Below are 23,628 nucleotides of genomic sequence, written 5' to 3'. Positions count from 1 at the left end.
AGGTCACACAGCAAAGTAGTGGCAGAAACAGGATTAGAACCCAAATCTCAGGACTCCAGATGCTTTCCACTATACAGGCTATCTCCTGGTGAGATTTTTTAGAATCAAACTTCCTTTGACAGTGTCAGCAAAGAATCTTAGAATCTTTTTGTTAAAAGATTAGGGAGTTCACCCTTATGGTGCCTCCCTCTTGTCTCCTAATTCCTTGGAATTGAGAGTCATTTTTTCACTTCCTTTCTTAAAATGTGCTGTGAAGCACCACCATCATAATCTAGCCCTGTGAAGCAATCACCACATTTATGTGATTTATAAAAGTGTCAAGGAGTTTTTTGTAACAATGATGAGTCTATAAGCACATCTCTCAAAATCCGCTTAAAGAATGCTCCATTTGAGGCATTCTGTGACACTCATTCTTCTCAACATGATTTTGTCTTTGAAACCTGGGTTTTAGTTCTTCCAAATATGTAGCCAAATTATCTTCTTGGATCAGTGCATGTCATAGGGCTTCTTTCCCAATTTGCTTGTGATTTGAGTTTTCAAAGATTTTCTTTTATACCTAATGCTAAAAGGGTGGAAGAAGTCATTTTATTCAGAATGGGCAAATTACTTCTTTGTCCCCCTGGAGCTAGACTGAGAGACACAGCTCAGCTATCCCTGACCAATTTCTCCTGAACTCTGCACTTCTGCTGAGTGGAAGAGTGAGAGAAGCTATTTATAACTGTGAATTTTGCAGTGGTAGTTGAATTGCTTCATACTGATTTCCACTTCCTTTCAAAAATGAAAATGAAGAAAATGAGCAAGTATGGGTGCTCTGTTGAGAGGACTTATCTGGGGAGAGAACAACACCTAGTCTCAGCATCCTGCCTCCCCCCCTCCCCCTTTTCTCTTTCTCTCTCTCCTTCTTCCATATGAGAAAATATTTCTAATATGTACCACGTTGAATCAGATGGGTGTTGTTTTTTTTTCTCCCTGCTTAGAGGTCAGCATTTGGATCTGAGTCAGAAGATTCAATGTCTTGGCCTTATCAGGAAGAACCCAGGTCAGCAGTAGGTAGAAGTTTCAATGAAGCTTGTAAGCTCAATATATATAAAACACTTTCCTCACAATCTGAGCTATCCATTGATGGAGTGAATGAAAAAAGACCATGAACTGGTGCTGAAGATGGCTTAAAGGCCAAATGACTACTTCCAGAGGGACTTGCACATTAGGTGGTTTGGATAAGATCAGCTTCAGGCTTTTGGTTGTGATATTCTTTGATATTTAGATTTAGAGAGATATTTTGCCATTGAATAATTTCTGTTTGGTGCTCAGGGAGAAAACAACCATCAGGTAACCAAGAATATTGTATGTTTCTTTTTCCTTTGGAGCCATAAGCAGACATATGTATAATAATACTGATTTGTTGTGGTACTCTTATCTGTTATATGATTTAAATATTCTATTTCCATCACATCCTATTTGCATAGATATCATGTGACTTGTCTACCAATTAGGAATTTATCCTTTCTTCTTTTTTTAAAAATTTGTATTTAGTCAATTTAGAATATTATTCCTTGGTTACAAGAATCGTATTCTATCCCTCCTTCCCCTACCCCCACCCTTCCCACTTTACTAATGTCCTTGATCAGAACCTATTTCCATGTTGTTGGTGTTTGCATCAGGATGTTCATTTAGAGTCTACATCCCTAACCATATCCCCTCCAACCCATGTAATCAAGCAGTTGCTTTTCTTCTGTGTTTTCTACTCTCACAGTTTTTCAGGAATTTATCCTTTCAAACAGGTACTGTACTCCTTAAAACCATTTCCTTTAGAGACCATGTGCTCATCCCACAATGCTGCTGTTGCACATCATCTCTGTTAATATTTTGAGAGGGACCTTCAGAATCCATAGTTCCAGTTGTGGTCTCTCCTTAGCATTGGCCTATCTTTGTTGCCTGAGAATAGATTTGGTTTTTGGAGATGGCCCAGAGTCATTCAGACTCAAGTTGGAAGAAGAAGGTGGTTGGTCAAGCTGGTTAGGGTCAGAAATGACTCTGGAAAGCAATGAAGCTAGTTTCTTGTCTGACTTGTGAAAAAGCCCAGAAAGCAGTTCCCAAAGAGGAGTTCCAAATGTTGCACAATGACAGCATTGTTGGAATATATTTGTAGCTTCTCAAGGGGACTTTTGAAGAAGACAGTACTCTTTTCGATATATAAGGTCTTCCATAGATTTGTAAGATTTATTCATTTTTAGAGCCAGAAAGAATGAAATGGCATTTCGTTGGACTCACTTTATAGATTAGAAAATTGAATGAAAAAAAGCAATGGGTTTGAGCACAAACTTGTGCTCTTTTAGCTCTGCCAGTTACTTTCTGGGAGATCTTGAATAAGTGACTTAACTTCCTCCCATCCCCCTACTCCTTCCCTACCCCTGCCTTCTTTTCTCTTCTAAAAGAGAGAGTTGAACTAGATGCTCGCCAAGGACTTTTCTGTCACTAATATTCTGTGAATCTATGCCATGTTCATACAGCTAGGTAGTGGCCCTAAACCTCCTGCCCTGGGGTCCCATGTTCTTTCCACTGCACTCATGCTGCTTACATTTATTTAGAGATCGGTCTTGTTACTATAGAATTATACCTTCTAGTTAGACCATATGTTTATGGATGAGGAAACCTGAAGAAGTTAAAACTGTAGGTTCTCAGTGAGTCAGTGTCAGCTTTGGAATTCAATATCTATGATGTGTCTCCTTCCTCATGGACCCAGTTATATCATTTGTGTACACAAAGCCAGAAATAGCAAACCAGAATTTTGGGACCAGGTCAGAGTGGGGCCATTCTCTTCCATGAGATGTCTTGGAGGATAAGAGTTGACAGTATCTTCCTCCCATCCACTGGGTTTGTTCTGGGGATGCTGATGTCTCAGCAATTTGGTCTGACGCACCCTATCCCACTCAGAACACCCACAACTTAGTAGCACGTGGTAGTTACAATTTCCTTCTTCCTGAGGTTTGTGAATTTGTTGGGGAGAGAGAGGTTCTGTTTTTCAGTCACTGAGAATCCCTATTGCTGGACTCTTTAGAGCCAGACTGTACTTATTAGACTGATAGAGCTCTGAATGTTAGCTTGATAACTTAGAACCATATTAGAGGAGAAAGACAGACCAAATGAAGAAGATAGAACTAGCAGGGACCTTAAAACAGAATATTAGATCTAAGATGTACTCTTAATTTGGTCTGGATCTGTAATTTCATCAGTGTAGGGGATTTCATATATGGAACTTAATTGCACTGATAGAGGTTGTTAACTGTTCTGTGACTTACAGTCAGAGTTACTGAGGGCACTGAAAAGTTATAATATTTGTGAGTCTTCTTATTGTGTGCTTCATCTTGCCACTTATTAGGGCATTTGAAGAAATTTAAAATTAGAAGGGACCTTATATAATCCAACCTTTCATTTTATAGATGAAGAAATTGAGACCTAGAAAGGAGGAATAGCTTGTTTAAGATTACTCTAACAATCAGTGGCAAAGTTGGGATTATTGTTTAAGTCCCTGATTCCTAATCCCTATGCCTTTCCCCCTAAACTATGATTCCTCTTTTCTCATGATGGTATGCCAGGAGAAGCTGGCAGCCACTCTGGAGGCCTCAGTTGCTGGCTAGCCAGCTGAGTGTGGAAGGTCATTCAAAAAAGGCTTTTTAAACATTTTAAAAATATGTTTTTTAAAGATCAGGGCCTTTTGTAGAACTGTAGGCTGAAAGGGCACTGTGTGCAAATGTCCCTTAAAGTCATACAACAGCCTGGTGATTACCCTTAATCAGACCTTGGAGGGACAGGATGCCATAGCTACCGTTTTTTAGAGTACCATAAAGCTAGACCTAGTTGCCTAGGATACCAGTCACATGACCTACCCTCCATCCTTGCTCAAACTGAGGTTAGTTTTTTTCCCCTTCTTAAGGGGGAATTTTTCCTTTTTTTTTTTTAAACCCTTACCTTCCGTCTTGGAATCAATACTGTATATTGGTTCCAAGACAGAAGAGTGGTAAGGGCTAGGTAATGGGGGTTAAGTGACTTGCCCAGGGTCACACAGCTGGGAAGTGTCTGAGACCAGATTTCAACCTAGGACTTCCCATCTCAAGGTCTGGTTCTCAATCCACTGAGCTACCTAGCTGCCCCCAAATTTTTCCTTTTGGAAGCTTTGTCTCTTAAAGACTTCCAAGGAGTGATGCCATATACAGCTATATGCTGTTCCTAACCTGATCCTTTTTTTGTTGCTTTAATCTGAAGTAATGAATGCACAAAAGGGAGTTTGTAGAGTAATCTGAGAAATCTGATTTGAGAGTAAGATTTTGGGATTTTAGAAGGGGACTTTTGTTAGAATGGACTTTAGTCCTACATATTCTTTTTATAGAAGAGAATTTGAGTCCCCAAAAAAGTGAATAATTTGCCCAGGTCACTCAAATATAAGTGGCAAAGCTGGGATTTGAAAGTTGGCCTTCTGATTCCAGAACCAGAACTCTTTCTAAGGCCTTAGAAGTCATCTAGCTCAATGCCTCTTTAAAAAAAAATGTTTATTTTTTAAAAATTCATTTTAAAATTTTGAGCTCCAAACTTTTTTCCTCCCTTCAGCCTATCCCCCACTCATTGAGAAGGCAAACAATATACCTATTATAACATATGAAGCCATGCAAAACATATTTTAATATTAGCCATCCCGCAGCTCTTGATAGTACAACATCCCTGACAAGTGATCTAGCCTTTGCTCAGGTATTTTGGAAGATAGAGAACTCACTACTTCCAAAGATTCTGTTCCATTCTATTTTTGAACTTCTTAATCTCCTTGGATACAATGTATGGATGTATCCCAGGAAGCTATCGTTGGCTCTCTTCTTTTTTTTTCTTTATTCTTTTGATGCTTTCTTTAGCTCCCATGAGTTCATCTATGACTCCCATATCCATATATTCAGCCCTCATCTCTTTTCAGTGTGTTCATCTATTATAAACTGCCTGCTGGAGAGCTACATAGACATTTAACACTCAGCATATCCAAAAACTCATTATCTTTCCTTTTAAACTTACCTCTCATCCTAACTTAATAGTTTATTTAGTGGGAACTGCCATTATTCTAGTTATCCAAACTCACAACCTTAAAGTCTTTTACTTTTTATCCAAGTCATTTGACTCTTTTCCCTCCTCCACTCATACAGTCACCACCTACTTCAGATAGACCCTCATTGCTTCTCTCCTGGGCACTAATTTCCTAATTGGTTTCCTTGCTTCTTTTCTTTCTCCTCTCTGATCTGCCCTCCTTATAGCTGTCAGATTGAAAGCCCTAAAACAAAGATCTAACTATACATGTCATTTCCCTGCTCAGAAAATTTCAGCAGCTCTCTTTGACTTTTAGAGTAAAATGCAAACTATTTGGTCTAGCAATTAAAGCCCTTCACATACTTTTTCCTATATGTGATATTTCATCTTCCACTTCCATTTTTTGTCCCAGGTGCCTGGATTGCTCTTTCTCCACACCTCTACTTCTTGGAATGTATAGTTAGCTTCCAGAGAATGCTTTGCTCCCTTCCCTTCAAAACTCATCTTAGGTTCTGCCTCCTACTAAGGGTCTTTGCTGATAGATACATGTTTGTTGAATAGAATTAACTTGAATTTGAATATTCTGAAGTCTGTTTCCCTGATTCTTCTCAATCGTCCTAGTTCTATCTTCTGGGGTTGCATGTATATAACGAGTTTCCTCCTTTTTCCATATGATCTCTCTTTAGATATTTTAAGATAGTTATGTGTGTTAAAATTGTATCTTGTTTTGGTCCACCTCACCACCCCTCCCCAACTAGTCAGTTTAATAAGTAAGTTTATAGCCTGCATAAAGGAGTAATAGCTAGATTGTCAAAGAAAACCTAAAATTCACATAAAAACCATACCAGAGATCAAAAGAGGTAATATAGATATTGTATCATATAGTAACTGAAATTCACACCCTGGAAGTATGTGATGAATCAACAGAAACTATTTAGGCACTGCAGTTAAGTTCTGGTCCTGTGATGTATAAATTCCAGATACATTCCAGTCTTCCATAGCTTCAGGCCAGTAGAACATCAAAAAGTGCTGATAACATTGAGATGATGATTTTGAAGTTTTACTGATAACTTTGAGATGATTTGGTTATGGTAACAGGAGTTGCTCTTTCCTAAAAAAACTACAAAAATGAGACCTCTAACTCTTTTGCTATTATCCTATCCCCCTGACACTCTTTCATCTCCTAAGGGTTCATGCTACTGAGTGCTTCCAACTTGAATTCATGTTTATGTAAGAAATATTTTCTGTTTCTCCCCATCCTCTTCCCTACACTACCTGCTCTTCTTCACCATCCCATCTGCCTATGTATCCCTCCCTATTTTTCACTGCTTGTCTCCTTATTTTCTGCACTGTTTACCCTTTGTAGTTATTAAAGCGTGTTGCTGCTCCATTTGTAGTCTTTCTTGCTGAGTACATAATTTCATAAAATAATTATCAGAACTTTCTGTTCTTCCCCTCTTAAAGTCTTTTCAGACATTCTTGATTCTTTGGTGGATCCTTGTTTGACATGGTTTCAAGCTCTCTTCTCACTTTGATCACTCTTCTTTGGGCATGATCCTAGATGTCAGCATCCTTAAAATATGACACCGAGAACTGAGTATATTAAAGATTTAGCCTGACCAAATCTGATAAGCATGCCGTCTCTGTCTTCCAGGTGTTGCAAAAACTGGATGAACTCTTTTGAGGCCACTTGTCTCTAATGTGTATGACACTTATCTCCAATACAGAGAAAACATTTCTTCCAATAATCTTAAGCCACAACTGGCAGCAGTTATGGGATTGGGGTTAAAATCATTTGACTTAGGGAGTTTTTTAAAAAAAATTATTTATTTAAGAATATTTTTCCATAGTTACATGATTCATGTTCTTTCTCTCTTCTCCCATTCCTTTCCCATAGTCAACAAGCAATTTCACTGAATTTTGTGTGTATCATTGATCAAGATTTAAGTAGTTTTTTATAAATGTATCATATAGAATATTGAACAACCCTTCTTCTTTGCATTTTACATAAAAAAAATAAGTTTAAAAAAAAGGTGATTATGCCCTGTGACTTTCTCTTTTGTCTGATCTTTTCCCCACAGGCAGCTGAACTGAGAGTGTATGTGTATGAATAACCAGGGAGCCCCTTTTGCATTGGAGGAAGGTGGGTTCATTAATGAAAATGCCGCCTCCATCTGACATTGTCAAAGTGGCAATTGAGTGGCCAGGTGCTAATGCCCAGCTGCTGGAAATCGACCAGGTGAGAGTTTGAGAGAGAATGAGAGAGTCTGTGTGTGTGTGTGTGTGTGTGTTCATGAGTGTCTGTGCACACATGCATGCATGTATAAGGGAGGAAGCATGGAGTGGGAGCCCTCAAGTCAGGAATAAGTCTCACCTTTAGGAGTTCCATCTGGTAGTTTGGCCCTGATATGCCAGGGGTAGATCAGGATGGCTTATAGTAAAGTGGCTTACTCTTTAACAAAAGCTACTAGGTAAGAATTCCACTCTTCTCTCTTGAGATAGTCTTGAGATAGATAACATCTACTCCACTAACAGCCTTGGTATGACTAGAAGGTGATCACCAGTGAGGAATTATGTCTTTTTCTTTACAGAAACGGCCCCTTGCGTCCATTATCAAGGAGGTTTGTGATGGGTAAGTTTGGTTTAGTAATAGATTCCATAGCCCCTGACTGCTGGTCCCAAATGACTAAAGCAACACTAATGGATCTTGAGAAGGATTTATTTGGATTGGCAGCAGACCAGATATAACAATCATTCTGGCCCTTAAGGAGATACAGTGTATTAGTCAGGCTCTCAAGACCTTAGGGATAACACTTTTCTGTCCTGGCAGTGGCTTGCTTTGTTTTTATTAAGTTTTGTATACCAAATGAGGGATTGACAACCCATATAATCTACTGCTAGGCCAGGACTATTCACTATTCCCCCAAACCCCTCTTTTAAAAAAGTTTAAATTTTTTTTTTTTACCAAAAGGAAATCTACCTTTCCCTGCCTTCTATCCCCAATTTAAAAAGAAAGTGAAATAAAACCTTTGTAAAAAATATGTGTATTCAAGAAAAACAAATTCCTGCATTGGGCACATCCAAAAAATACTTATGTCTCAATCTGCACACTGAGTCCCTTACTTCTCTCTTTCATTAAACTGGTAGCATGCTTCATAATGAGCCTTCTGGTATTGCAGTTTCATCATATTCTTTTCATTGGAGCACAGACTTGTCTTCTCTATCACTAGTGCTATGACCTTCTCCCAAGGATATAGTTGCTACCATCAAGAAAATCCTCTATCTACCAGAATGTCCTAGCTTTCTTTTCTTCTTTCCACTCCCCCCTCCATGAAAGTTGGTGCCTTTTTTCATGCATACATGATATAGCCACACAAGTCTGGTTGGGGGAGTGACTTTGTTCACACACATAATGTTGGCATATAAAAATGGGGCTGCCATTTTAGCAATCCACTTAAGAAAAGTTGTTCTAAAACCTAAGATTATAAAATGGAGTTCAGTTATAAAATTATAAAAATTTAGAGTCATAAAGTTTAGAAGTCTTAATTCAGTTTCCTCATGGTTGAGAGGAGAAATTCAGGCTTAGAGAGGAGAGGTGACTTGTCCAAATTCACACCACTAGTGGGTAATAGTTAACAATCTAATTCAGTTCTTGAGTGTTTTCTACCAAATTATTCTGGGAGTTATGTGACATTAGAGCTTAAATATCACATAGTCCAACTCCCTCATTTTATAGTAGAGGAAATGGAGGCCAGAGAAATGAACTGACTTCCCTAAAATCTAAGAATCACGGAATTTTCAAATGGAAAAAGAATTTAATCAGCCTTTTGGTTCAACCTGTGCTTGAAAGGAGGTTCTACTATAATATTACCATGGAAGGTTGGGCAGTTTCTACTTGAAGATTTCCAGTGAAGAGGACCATTATCTCTAAGGCAGCCCATTCTAATTTTGTACAGCCTTAATTATTAGGAAGCTTTTCCTGATTTTATCTAGGTGGTGTAGGGTAGTGTGTAGTGAATAGAGCACTGGACCTGGAGTCAAGAAGTTCAAATCCGGGGGCAACTGGGTCACTCAGTGGATTGAGAGCCAGGCTCAGAGATGGGAGGTCCTGGGTTCAAATCTGGCCTCAGACACTTCCTAGCTGTGTGACCCTGGGCAAGTCACTTAACCCTTATTGCCTAGCCCTTACCACTCTTCTGCCTTGGGACCAATACCCAGTATTGATTCCAAGATGGAAGGTAAAGGCTATTTAAAAACAAAAAAAGTTCAAATCTAGCTCAGACATTTACTAGCTTTGTGACCCTAGGCTTCACTTCTGTTTGCCTCAGTTTCCTCAACTGTAAATGAAAATAATAATAGCATCTACCTTTCAGAGTTGTTATATCAGACGAAATAATATTTGTGAAGTGCTTAGCACAGTGCCTGGCACATAGTAGGTGCTATATAATTGCTAGCTATCACTTATTATTATTGACATGAAACATACATTAATTGCTTTGCAACTTCCATACATTAGTCCTTTTTTTGCTCTCTATGGCTAAACAGAACAATTCTAATTCATCTACTACTTGAGAGCCTTTTACATATTTGAACACACTTATGAGAATCCCCCAACTTTTCTCTTCCCCAGCTAATTCTTTCCACCCATCATTATATGATATGGATTTATGACCATTCTTGCTATGCTTTTTTGGAAAGTTTTCTTTCCAATGTCTTTCCTAAACTTCAGAGCCTAAATCAAATGCAATGCTTCCAGTTTGTTGTGATCAGGGAAGACTGTGGAGGGAGAACCACCTCTGTATTCAGGAAAGCTGTGCTCCTAATGCATCCTAAGGTCCTGTTAGCCTTTTGACTGGTAGGCTGTATCACCAACTCATTCTGACCTTAAAGTTGACTGAAGCTCCCAAATCTTTTTCATACAAATTGCTGTCTGCTCATGCCTGACCCATCTTGTGCTTATTGAGTTGATTGTTTTTAACTGTGGTGTTTATCTTAACATTTATGCCCATTAAATTTCAACTTCTTATGCAGGAATAGCAGACAGAAGGCTCACCTTGAAGCAGGACTTGACTTGAAGACCTTTCTCTGACACATGCTGGCTATATGCTCAGTCAATTCACTTAATTTCTCAGGCAACTCTTTTAAAATTGTATTTTAAAAAATTCTTATCTTCTCTCTTAGTACTAAGACAGAACAGTGGTAAGGGCTAGGCAGTAGGGGTTAAGTGACTTGTGCAGGGTCACACAGCTAGGATGTGTCTGAGGCCAGATTTGAGCCAAGGACCTCTCCTGTGGCTCTTTATCCTCTGAACCACCAAGTTGCCTCTCCCAGGCAATTCTTTAAAAGTTTTAATTTGTAAAGCTCAGATAAATTGTAGATACCAGTCTTCATTGGTAGAGGGACTTTCCTTAGTAGGAATTCTCTATACCAATGAAGTCATAGGTCCTGTCCAAAACAAGAGATTCTTTTTGGATCTTCACTGTCTCCACCAGTATGCTAGCTCTCACTCCAGCTTTGAGTCATGTTCAAATTTCATAATAATGCTATCTGTGCCATTGCTAGGAATATTCATAGTATTAGGTCAAGCACATATCTGCTGGAGACCTCCTGCCAGGCTGATATTGAACTATTTTTGAAAAAACTCTTACCTTCTACCTTAGTATCAGTTCTAAGACAGAAGATCAGCAAGGGTTAGGCAATCAGGATTAAGTTATTTGCCCAGGGTGACATAGATAGGAAGTGTCTGAGGTCAGATTTGAACCCAAGTCCTCCCTGTTCTAGACCTGGTGCTCTATCCACCTTGCTACCTAGCTGCCCCATGTTGAACTATTAATAACTATTCTAGCTCCAAGTTTATCTAACTAATACTATCTAGCTTCTGTCTCTTCATTTTTTCTACAAGTATAACATGAGATGCTTCATCAGATGCTTAGGTGATACACATAATTCTCTATGCACTAGTTTAGTGACCCAGTTGGAAACAGAATTAAAATTTATCTGGCTTGACCTGTTCTTGGTGATGCCATGTTGGGTCTTTGAAATCACTGTTTGCTTTCCTAGATGTTCAGTAACCATTTTTAAAATTATCTGCTATAGAGTCTTCCTAGGAATCAAAATTGGTCACTGGCCTATAATTTATACACCCTTTTCTCTTCCTTTTTTGGAAAATTTGTACATTTGTCCATGACTAATTGGGCATCACCACTCCCTTCTCTCAAAGCTTTCAGACATCACTGACTCTGTCTGTACCTAGTCTTATCAGCTTTTTCAGTACCACAGGATAAGATTCATCTGGGCCAAGTGACAGGAATTTATCAAGGGCTCTAGGTATTTTCTTACTGTCCCTTTGTGTCTTAGAAATCAGTGTCATTGTGCCATTTCTGTTTTGTCACTTCCAGCCAATACAGAGATCATCCTTAGGGAAACTAAGCAAAATAAGAATTAAGCAATTCTATCTTCTTTCTCTTTTCAGTTTTCATTGTATTCTCTTATAAGCAGTGGTCAAAGGCTGCCTTTGAACTTCCTAGCCTGTAATAATGATTTTTTAAAATTCTCTTTTGTTTTCCTTAGCTTTCTTTCAGTGTCAGCTATTTCTGTGCTGTAGCTCTCCTGACATTTTTCATAAGATTGTGCTGTGTTCCTTTTTTATCCACCTTTACCTGCATGTATTTTCTTTTCATTTCTTTTTTTAAAAATCGAAGTTGATGAGTTCACTCTATGCACATAAGTCTCTTCAGGTTTTTCCTCTTCACTTTAATTGTTTCTCTTTATGTCTTCAGGATTTTATACTTACAGGTTTCTTACCCTTTCTGGGCTGACTTTTGGTCCATGATATTCTACATAGTTTTTTCAAAACTCTTTAAAAATCTGCTTTCCTTAGATTTGGGGTCTGTGTCAGACTTGTGATTGGATTTCTCCTTCTTCTCCATTGCAAACTCTAGGCGAGAGTGGGCACTTTCCCTCAAGGTTTATATAATTTCTATTCTAGCAACTAGTTTTTTCCTGTTAGCATAATTTCTTCCTTCAAAAAATGGAGATTTATTTTGGGATAGGATAATATTCTGGAATGGAAATGATCATTAAAGTAAATCAGGAAGTTATTGGCTGCTCTGCTTTTGCCAGAGGGAGGGCTCCAGCAGATGTCTGGATAATTGAAATCTCCCATCAATACCATATTATGTCTTTGCCAACTTTGTGATGTGCTTCCTGAAATCCTCATCTATTGTTTTTGTTCAGGTGATCTGTAATATGGTGAAATTGCTTCTGTTTCTTCTTCTGCTTTCCTCAGATACTCTTCTTGATGTTTCTTCTGTCTGATTCCTGGGCATATCTATTCACATAACCTATAACTAGACAGCTAAAAAACTGCTTTACAAAAAAAAATTAAAAAGTACTTTACAGAGGGTAAACTGAGTACATTTACAGTTTGATGTGATTCGAGTCAGTAAACATTCATTAATACTTACTATGCATGGAAATTTGATTTAGACACAATTGCAGCTGGTGGGAAAGGTAAAGTCCAGTTTATGGGGCAGACACTTGTTCTATATGTTTTTTTTGTCCTCTTAACCAGGTGGTCACTACCAAACCCTGAATACTACACTCTTCGTTATGCAGATGGCCCCCAGCTATATATCACTGAACAGGTTAGTATTGGGGAAGGAGCAGTCAGAGGGGGTTTGGGACTGTGATCTTAAGGGTATTGTTCCAGGAGGCAGCTGCATTTGTACTGCCTGGTGGTTGGAGCTTCCCATATGTTGGATATAGAATCCTCTTCTGTTTGGGAGGCACCGTACCTTGAACTACAAACCATAGTATGTCAGACCTGTAAGTAGCTTTAAATCATAGGCCAGAGATGGGAATACTCTTAGGTTATTGCCCATTGCTAGAAGGGACATAGGCTGTCAGAACTCACAGGGACTCTTAATGGTCATCTAGTTAATTCTCCCTCATTTTACTACTAAGGAAACTGAAGCCCAGAGAGAGAGGGATAGTGATTTGTCCAAGGTCATTAGGAAAATCAGTGGCAGAGTTGAGACTGGAGCTTAGGTCTCCTAATACCCAGTTCATTGTTGTCACTGTTATACCATACTGACTTTGTCTGCCCCTGTTGTTTGGAAATCTTTTTCTTCCTAGTCTAGTGGGCCTGAGTACAGACAGTAGCAACCCATTGTGCTGGGCAAAGAGATTTGCCAGTCTATTACATCATTCTGTAACAAAGCAAGCCCTTGTTGGCCCTGTTAGCTTGAAAACTTGGCATATTACATTCTTATTTATTACTTCTCTTCTTTCTTTGTGCTTAGACCCGCAGTGACATAAAAAATGGGACTATCTTGCAGCTGGCCATCTCACCGGTAGGTAATCTCCCTTTTTGTCACTGTAAATTCTTAGGTCAAGCCAGTGGTTCAAGCCTTCTATTTCTTTCTAGGATTGTCCTGACTTTGAATGTAAACTGATTGTCAGACACTTTTCTAGAGCAAATAGAGAATTTTTCAGGATTCTTTGTTGTAGTTGGTTTTCTAAAGTAGAAGATATTCCTGTAGTGTTGGCTTGAGAGGCAAATGATGAAAATTTGGCTTATGTGGCATTGCAATAAAAACTACATTTGTAATTTGATGGTTTTTAGGATTTTTCATCCTGCAATAACCTTTTCCTGCCACCTCCATGTAAGGACTAAAACAAAATTATGAAAAGCATTAGGGGAGCCCTATATTAAAAAAGGGTAGGAGTTAATAAGAGCCTTATTTAAGGGAGGAGAGGAGAGGAGAGGCTAAGGAAGTGGAGATGATGAGCACTTGGATTCACCAATTATATAAATATCTGTTATGTCTTTTTTTTTCCTCAACCCTTACCTTCCATCTTGGATTTAATACTTGTATTGGTTCCAAGGCAGAAGAGTGGTAAGGGCTAGGCAATGGGGGTTAAGTGACTTGCCCAGGGTCACACAGCTGGGAAGTGTTTGAGGCCAGATTTGAAACTAGGACCTCCTGACTCTAGGCCTGGCTCTCAATCCACTGAGCTACTCAGCTGCCCCCTGTTATGTCTTTTTTTTAAACCCTTACTCTCTGTCTTAGAATCAATACTAAGTATCTGTACCAAGACAGTAAAGGCTAGGCAACAGGAATTAAGTGACTTTCCTGGGGGCACACAGCTAGGGAAAATCTGAGGTCATATTTGAATCCACAACCTTCTATCTTTAGGCCTGATGTTCCATCTACAGAACCACCTAGCTCCCTCAGGTTGTGTCTTTAGTACTGTATTGGCATAATAGAAAATGCAGTTTCCTAGAGCTCTTTGGGTTGTTCCTTTGTCATGATCAAGCTCATTTTTTTTTATACTTGTCATATACCCTTCATCAGACAGTAAATTCCTTGGAGACAGGTGCTTGGGTCTTATAGCATCTTTATATCACTAATGCAAAACACAGGGCCTGGCACATGCTTTGATGAAGGGGTCCCCAAACTGTGGCCCCCTGAGGCCATTTATCCAGCCCCCACCACACTTCTGGAAGGGTCACCTCTTTCATTGGTGGTCAGTGAGAAGAGGAGCACTGTATGTGGTGGCATCCCAAAGCATGGTGTTGCTCATGTACAGTACTACTTCTGCTGACATAATCCTTTGCATGATGCCTTGTTCTGAGAGTAACTGAATAAGAACCAGGCGCTGCACAAAGGATTATGTGGCTGCACAATGGAAGACATCAGCATGGTGAACGGAGATCTGGGGGGAGGGGATTCTGCACTGTGTATACTGCTGCCCGGTATAGTGGTGGTGGTGATGGACCTGTGTAAGATGTGACAGGCCCATCCCAGCCAGTGCTGCAGCCTCCGCTATCCCAGACATCGGTATACAGATTTGTTCATAGTTTGTTTTTTTTAATATTCTGGCCCTCCAACGGTCTGAGGGACAGTGAACTAGACCCTTGTGTAAAAAGTTTGGGGACCCCTGCTTTGATGTCTTTTTGATCCCTCCAGTTAATCAACAAGCATTTATTAAGTGAATAATAAGAAACTACTCCCTAAGTTTGTCCTTCCCTACGTCCCATTTTACGTGCATACTTTCCTTAATGGAGGGGGACAGAAGAAAAAGATGTGTATGGGAGGTGGATCTCTCTCCTTGGGTTGGCACACAATCTGGAATAGGAGCTCTGATGCCTGCTGGGTGCTCAAGGGCTTTTATCAGCTTAAGAGGTTTGGCGGGCTACAGATTTTGGCTTTCTGATTCAGTTTAGGTAATTTAGCTAGGTGATATTTTCTGTCTCCTTCCTATATTTCCTTCTTTTTGCTTTATTTCCATTTTTATTAAAACTTAATTGTTAAAAGCTACTAATAGACTCCTGACTTGAGAGTTAATTTTATAGACAGAAGCCATAATTTTTTAAAGTTAGTATTACATTTAGTATTTTATTTTCATTATTACATAAGTAAATACCAAGAACTTTGCTAAGTGAAAAGGTCACAATAACAAAAGTGAAACAGTTCCTGCCTTTAAAGAGCTTATATTCTATTAGCAGGAAATGACATGAACAAGTATATACCTAATATGCACAAAATTAATACAGTGTAGTTTGGGGAAGTTGAGCTAGAAGATGGTAACTGGGAGGATCAAGCAATTTTTTGTAGACAAGGTGGTATATAAGCAATCTTGAAGGAAACTAGAGATTCAGCAGTGGAGGTTAAGGAGTGTATTCTAAGTATGGGACACAGCAAGTGTAAACACAACAGAAGGGAGATGGAGTGCCCCATCTGTACAAAAATAGCATGTGGGCCAATATGGCAGGATGGAAGAATGTGAGGAGGACAGTGAGAATGGTGCAGATCATAGTATATATACCCATGCTAAGCTTCTCCTAGCCAGGTAGTTCAGTAGATAGAGTGCTGGACTTGATGTGGTACATTCCATGGTGTCATGAAGAGTTAGACACAATTGAATGAGTCAATGACAATTCTTAATACTTCGAAGTCTAGGAGGCCTCTGGAAAGAGGTGAGCCTGCCTACACCTGGACTTTGAAGTATGGGTAGTAGAATAGGTAATTTGGCTAAGGGAACATACTGTAGTAAAGAAAGAATTTGTTTCACCCTCAAAAATCTGGTGGAGACAAGCAATTTCAGCTTACATGGAATTCTTGACAATAATCTTAAACCCTCTATTTGAATTGTTTTTTTTTCCCTTTTAAACATTTTATTTGATCATTTTCAAACATTATTCCTTGGAAACAAAGATCATTTTCTTTTCCTCCCCCCGTCCCACCACCCCTCCCATAGTCGACTGGGTATCACATGTGTCCTTGAATCGAACCCATTTCCATGTTGTTGGTATTTGCATTAGGGTGTTTATTTAGAGTCTCTCCTCAATCATGTCCCTTCAACCCCTGTAGTCAAGCAGTTGCTTTTCATCGGTGTTTTTACTCCCACAATTTGTCCTCTGCTTGTGGATAGTGTTTTTTCTCCTAAATCCCTGCAGAATGTTCAGGGACATTGCATTGACAGTAATGGAGAAGTCCATTACGTTCCATTGTACCACAGTGTTTCAGTCTCTGTGTACAATATTTTCCTGGTTCTGCTCCTTTCGCTCTGCATCACTTCCTGGAGGTTGTTCCAGTCTCCATGGAATTCCTCTACTTTATTATTCCTTTTAGCACAATAGTATTCCATCACTAATATATACCACAATTTGTTCAGCCATTCCCCAATCAAAGGGCATTACCTCATTTTCCAATTTTTGGCCACCACAAAGAGCGCAGCTATGAATATTCTTGTACAAGTCTTTTTCCTTATTATCTCTTTGGGGTACAAACCCAGCAATGCTATGGCTGGATCAAAGGGCAGATAGTCTTTTAGCACCCTTTGGGCATAGTTCCAAATTGCCCTCCAGAATGGTTGGATCAATTCACAATTCCACCAGCAATGAATTAATGTCCTGACTTTGCCACATCCCCTCCAGCATTCATGACTTTCCTTTGCTGTCATGTTAGCCAATATGCTAGGTGTGAGGTGATACCTCAGAGTTGTTTTGATTTGCATCTCTCTGATTATCAGAGATTTAGAGCACTTTTTCATGTACTTATTAATAGTTTTGATTTCTTTGGCTGAAAACTGCCTATTCATGTCCCTTGCCCATTTATCAGTTGGAGAATGGCTTGATTTTTTGTACAATTGATTTAGCTCTTTATAAATTTGAGTAATTAGACCTTTGTCAGAGGTTATTTGAATTGTTAAACTGGAAAAAACACAGACCTACTAAATAGTCAGAAAACCCACTCTTTAATTAAGGAAAGGGGTTCAGTGCTTTTCTCAAGGCCTCCATGCAGAGTCCCAAGACTCTGGTTATTGACCCTTGGGAGAAATCACCGCACTAGATGACAACTCCAAAAGACAAAAGAATTTGGGGAACTTATATACCTTTTGGGGAACTGTGGGGCAGGGAAATATGATTGATTGACATTACCATGGCTACAAGGAAATGGGAGTGTTCAAACTATTCTGACAGGCATGGGAAAGAAACTATAGCCAGAGGCTAGGGTGCCTACCTTCCTATGGATAGTAAAAGGATGGTCCCTACCCAGTGTTACAGTTAAAAGAGTGGTTGCCTTAAACTGTGACTTCGAAAATATGGTTTCAAATAAAAAATATAGTGGTCGCCATGGGAAAAATTCCCAAATATGAAATACCCAAGTCAGCTGGGTTTTATGGAGATTTAAATTAATACAAATTAAAGAATTAAGGAAAGAAGAGAGAGAGAGAGAGAGAGAGAGAGAGAGAGAGAGAGAGAGAGAGAGAGAGAAATAGTATGAATGGCCTAGGCCTAAGCCATAAGAGAGACCAGTCAGTCTTTAATCCACTCACCACAAGATCTTTTCCAAGCAAAACTGTAGTGTTCAGAGAGACCCTCCAGTTTAGCTTCTGAGCTGAACTAAGTTCAGCCATAGAGGAGAGGGAGAGAGGGAGAGATCAAGAGACTGAGAGACCGAGACCCAGCAGCCTCCTCTGACTCCAATTCAGCTTTGGCAAGCTGAACTTTTTTTTTCAGTTAGAGGCCTTCCGGCCTCCTTTTAAAGAGAATTTTCTCCTATGTCACCTCCCCTAAGTTTTCACATCTATCAATCACAGTAGAAGTTTTCACAGGACTGACCATTCACGCCTGAGTAGACTAAACTTTTGAGTAATTCACACCTGAGTAGACTAAAACCTCACACCTCTTGCTTAAGCTTGCTTGAACTTTTAGTGATTATTTTGACCTTTATAGGTACTTAGCACCTTTTTGTATTAGATCTAAAAATAGACCCAGCTTAAGGGTTTTAGCTTTACTTTAAGTATGGGTTGAGTACTTTTCATTGTTCATTAAGGAGTTTACAACTTTATCTTCCCCTAAAGTATGCTTAAGTATGGGTGGAGTAATGTTAGAGTTCTCACATTCCTGATCAAGTACCTTCATTGTTAAAATGGGGAATGGTCTTAACCAAATGTAGAGTCTGAGAATTCACAAGTCTGAGAAATTTTAAGATTCACACCAGGTGTTGGTCTTCTTGAGAAAGGGTCTCTGAAACCTTGGGGGAGACTACTTAAAGACAAAAAGAATTCTTAGCATTTGCTTAGCTCCACCTAACTGGGATTATCATTTACCTCAAGGTCTCTTATTCAGTCTGAAACTGTTAGTCTGAGATTCCTCAGTGTGAGGAACAAGGACCCGCTTTGTGGTCTCTATCTTTCAAGCTGACTAAACTTGAAGTTCTCTTAGACTCCACATTGACAGGATAAGTGAATTGTTCAGCTCTGAATTGGCCTAGACACTATTAGAACCCAGGTGTCCTGACTCCTGGTTTGTTCCTTTCACTATGATAGGCTGCATCAATAAAAAATAATGCTATTACTGTTCTGAGGAGTAGTTAACTCTAGGTGAATGAATGCTTGATTTTTACTAAAGTTAGACTTTTTTTTCTGCAGGGAAAATTTGAGAGGGATACAAATAACCACTTTGGTCTTGGCACATTCTCTTCCATCCACCCTCCTCCTTTACACCCCCAAGGTCTTTAAGGTCCTTATTACCTTTTACCTGGACTATTGCAATATTATTCCATCTTTTTTTCCTGTTTCTAGTGTCCTCTCTCCAAACAAACCTTACTCAACTGCCTAAATAACCGTGTTAGAAGAAAGGTCTTATGGGGTGCAGAGGTGAACCTCTGGGGTTCAGGAAGAATATATTTTGCAAGAATGCAAGACTCAGAAACTTAGCTTAAAATAAAAAGAGAAATGTATTAATTTGGAAGGTAATGTTGAATCTGGCCAGGAGGGCAGCACAGGTGGAAGCCTGCCCCCTAGATTGAACAGCATGGGTAGGAAAGCTTCTCCTTGGGGGGACAGCATTGATGGAAAAGCAGTCCCCCTAGAGGACATCAATTCTGGGAATTTTATACTATTTACTACAGAGAGGATGTGACTCTGGAGCAAGGGGTTGCGGGGGAGGAGGTTTGCCCAAAAGCATGGAGGTGGGGTGGACCTCTGGATTTGAAGGAACAATGGATGAGGTGTGTCTCTCTGTCCATCTCAAATCAATGGGACAATCAAAGGAGGGTAATCTTCCAGGAAGATGTTTTGGGTTGGGAGTCAAGAGGGCTTAAGGGAGCAAAAGAATTTCCCTGATAATAGTTTGCCTGAGTTTCTGGGGATACTATGCCCATGCCTGCCTGACCAAGTCACTCCTCTGTCTATAAATCTTGTGTGCCTTCTTATCACCAGAAGGATAAAACACCTCTTCCTTAGCCTGGTCTTTATGGTTTTGCACATTCTGGCTCCAATTTTAATCTCCCTTAATTCTACTCCCCCTTACAAATTATCCATTCCAGACATATTGGTCTACTAGTTTGTCTCATAGTCTCTTCTAATCTTATCTCATATTCCTTCCCTCTTCAGTATGTATTGCTCAGGGTGTCACTGATTGGAGTGCCATCTCTTCCATTTAGCTTTGTTTACTTTTCTAGCTAAATGTGATTTTTTTCTTCCCCAGATTTCTTTACAGCATTTTCCTTAGATCTCTCCTATGTTCCTGTTTCATTCCAGTTAGTATCATACATATTTGTGCATATCTTATCCCTCTTACTAGAATGTAAACTCCTTGAAGACACTTCATATATTGTTTTAACTTGATAATCCCCAGGCCTTGTGCATAGTAGATCACTGATAAATGTTTATTGACTTGCCACAAACTGAATTAATGGAAAGATGGCTCTGCTTCATCCTGAATCACTTTAGGCCCCCAAGATCCAAACCCAGCTCAGGGACCTACCACAAGAATCATATTAAAGAAGAGGTGGCAGAGTTGCTAAAACACTTGCTTTCTGGTCTTGTAGTCCCGGGCAGCCCGCCAACTTATGGAGAGGACACAGTCATCTAACATGGAGACTCGGCTGGACGCCATGAAGGAACTAGCGAAACTTTCTGCTGATGTGACCTTTGCCACTGAATTCATCAACATGGAGGGAATCATGGTGTTAACGAGACTGGTGGAGAGTGGTACCAAGCTTTTGTCCCAGTAAGTGTGTCACAAACCCTATCTTGAGGGTTTTCTGAGATGAGAGCTGATGGTGTACTATAGAAACAATACTGGAGTTTGTTAGGAGAGCTAGGTTTAAATCTTTTTTTAGATATTTGCTCATTTAAGCTATATGGGTTTTTTTCCCTCAAATGGAGGTAGTAATCATTATATTTCCTATTGTCATCATTCTTTAATTCATCTAACAAGTATTTGTGGTACATCCACTGTGTACAGTGAACTATGAGAAAATTGGAGTTTTCTGGGAACCTGTAGTCTAGTTAGGGAAATAAAAGTTATATAAAAAGTCAACTAAGAATAATAACAGCAGCTCACATTAATATAGTACATCACAGCTTACAGAATACTTTGCTTACAACTTTGTGAGGCAGGTATTAATATCTATTTTACAGCTGCAGTTCAGGATTAAGTGATTTGATATTATCACATAGCTCATAAGCAAAAGAAATAAAATATGATTATGAGTCAAGTGGGCAGCACAGACAAGTACTACAGGAATTCAGAGATATTAGAGATCAGTTTTTGACATACTTGTTAATTTTCTAGGACACATGAAAATGAGTGAGGGGATCAAAGTGGAGAACAAGGCCTTGTAATCTCACCCTCTACCCCTGTTGCTCATTATCCATTTGTCCAGCCATCTTTTCATTCGTCTACTCTCCCCAAACCCCCATCCTCTTTTTACCATGGTTGTCATCTCCTCTACTGTGCACCCTTAGCCACAAGTTTCTAGGTGAAAAAAAAACCCAGGATGTTCTTCCAGCATGGTACAGTGTGTTCATAAATCTCAAGTGTCAGTGTGAACAAGCTAGGAAATGGCAGTTTAGAGTGTCATCAGCAGCAATCTGTACTCACATCCCTCATTTGGAGGCTTTGGAGAACTTAGGTTATAAAAGTTGAGGTCAGTAGTTCCTTTCAGGTTTGGCTGCCCTGAGAAATATTGGAATGTTTTTTTTTTTTCAAGAGTCCCAGCTATGCTGCTGCTGAATGAACATTCACTAACTTTCACCACTTAGGCTGGGTTTCTGTTTTAACTCTTGTTGCCTGGGGGGTGGGGGTGGGGGTGGAGTTCTCTGTTGCCTTAGTTACACAAAGTGAGTTCTCAGGCATGTTAGCCCTGACCAGGCCTCAATAGTTGTTGTCACCAAGCACTAGCAATCTTCTGGTTAGGGAAGGATTGGATTATGCCTTTGTATCCCTTGGGCTTTGGAGTCACATGGGACAGAAGTTTCCTAAGCTTGTGGTGTACAGTGGAAAAAGCTCCAGACTTGATAGTAGGAGCCCTGAGTTCTAGCCCTTGCTCTGCCAGTGACTCACTGTAACCCTTCTGGGCCTTAGTTTTCTCATCTGTGTTAGATTAGATGTCTGTCTTTTTAAAATAAAATTCTTACTCACAACAACTCTGTGAGGCAGGTATTTATATTTACTCCATTTTACAGTTGTGATTCAAAGTTAAGTGATTTGATGTTTGATGACATCTTGGCTTCTTAAAAAAAAATCACCTTCATTTCTTTTTCTCTCTTAAAAAAACTACAAACCCTTCCCATCTTAGAAGTGATACTAAGTTATCAGTTACAAAGCAGAAAGGCTAAGCAAATTGAATTAAGTTACTTGCCCAGAGTGACACAGCTAGGAAGTATCTGAGGCCAGATTTAATCGCTTTCATTTTTAAACATATACTTCCCCTATTTCCTTCCCAGAGAGCAATCCCTTGTAACAAAGAATCAAAAAAAAAAAATAGCTCAGCTAAACGAGTGAGACCCGTAGCCAAATCTTTCACTTTACTCAGGGTTCTATACCTGAATTCTTCAGCCTTTGTGAAGTAGAGAGCAAAATTTGTTTATTACATTTATTCCATGTTGTTTCATTGTTCTTCCCTTTCTTTTGCATTATTGTAGTCATGTATATTGTTTTATTGTTTTTGCTTCATTTTGTATAAATTCATAAATATTTCTCTGAATATTTTAAATATTCATTTCTTATAATTTAGCAATATTCCATTGCATTTATGTATCAAAATTTTTTTAGCCAGTCAGTTAAGCCAAGACATATTTTGCTCCCTGTTCTTTATAACTATGAAGGTGCTCCTCTAAACATTCTATTGTCTATGGGTTTATCTTTTACTTCCTTGAGGTATATACCTAATGGTTCAGTCTCTGGGTCAAAGAACATGAGCAATTTAGTCACTCTCTTAGCATAATTCTAAATTAATTTCCAAAATGGTTGGACCAATTCACAAATCCACCAGACGTGTGTAAGTATGCCTATTTTTTTACAATCTTTACATTGACTGTTCTTGATCTTTTGTCACCTTTGTTAATCTGCAGGCTGTGAAATGAAACCTCAGAATTGTTTTGATTTGTGTTTCTCTTATTATTATTTGGAGCAGTCTTTCATTTTACTCTTTATATTTTGAAATTCTTGTTTTGAGAACTATTTGTTCATCTGTATTGACTACTTTGCCACTGGGTAGACTAGACCTCTCTAGTTCTAAGCCCTTGTGTTTGCATTTCTCTCTGACCCTTAGTTGCTTCATCTATAAAATAAGGTGGTTGGATTAAGTAATAGTAACTAATTTATGTAACATTTTAAAGGCAAGAAAACATTTATTAAGTACTTATGTGGAGTCAGAAGGATCTGGGTTCACATCTGGCCTCAGATACTTCTTAGCTATGTGACAATCACTGGGTAGATCACTTATACTCTACTGTCTAGCCCTTGCTCTTCTGCCCTAGAGTTGTTACTAAGACACAAAGTAAAGGTTTAAAAAGTAAAAGTGTACCTATTATGTGCCAAGCCCTGTGCTAAGCTCTAGGGATACAAATGGAGGCAAAAAGATAGACCATTCCTGCCCTCAAGGCACTTGATACTCTAAAGGAAGGCAGTATGCAAAAGGAAGCTGAAATGCTGGGGGAAAGGAACCCACAAAGGGGAACAAATAGTAGTCCCATTTGTAAAATAGAGAATTGAAAGGAAGGAGTTGGTGTTGGAGGGGGCAGGAGGATTTAAAGATT

General features: G+C 39.2%; 1 protein-coding gene across 5 annotated transcripts in view; it reads left to right on the top strand.

The window, feature by feature from the left end:
- Positions 1-23,628, top strand: part of ELMO2 (engulfment and cell motility 2) — a 63,018-nt gene that overhangs the window by 4,229 nt on the left and 35,161 nt on the right. For all 5 annotated transcript variants that reach the window (XM_056812369.1, XM_056812367.1, XM_007474941.3 and 2 more), the window contains exons 2-6: positions 7,146-7,303; positions 7,656-7,696; positions 12,638-12,710; positions 13,368-13,418; positions 20,412-20,593. In XM_056812369.1, coding sequence (XP_056668347.1) covers positions 7,220-7,303; positions 7,656-7,696; positions 12,638-12,710; positions 13,368-13,418; positions 20,412-20,593 — 431 coding nt within the window. In that variant the 5' untranslated portion in view covers positions 7,146-7,219. The remainder of the gene's footprint in view (positions 1-7,145; positions 7,304-7,655; positions 7,697-12,637; positions 12,711-13,367; positions 13,419-20,411; positions 20,594-23,628) is intronic.

Source organism: Monodelphis domestica, chromosome 1 (genome assembly GCF_027887165.1).
Source record: "Monodelphis domestica isolate mMonDom1 chromosome 1, mMonDom1.pri, whole genome shotgun sequence".
NCBI lineage: Eukaryota > Metazoa > Chordata > Mammalia > Didelphimorphia > Didelphidae > Monodelphis > Monodelphis domestica.
This window is presented reverse-complemented; position numbering and strand designations above follow the sequence as displayed.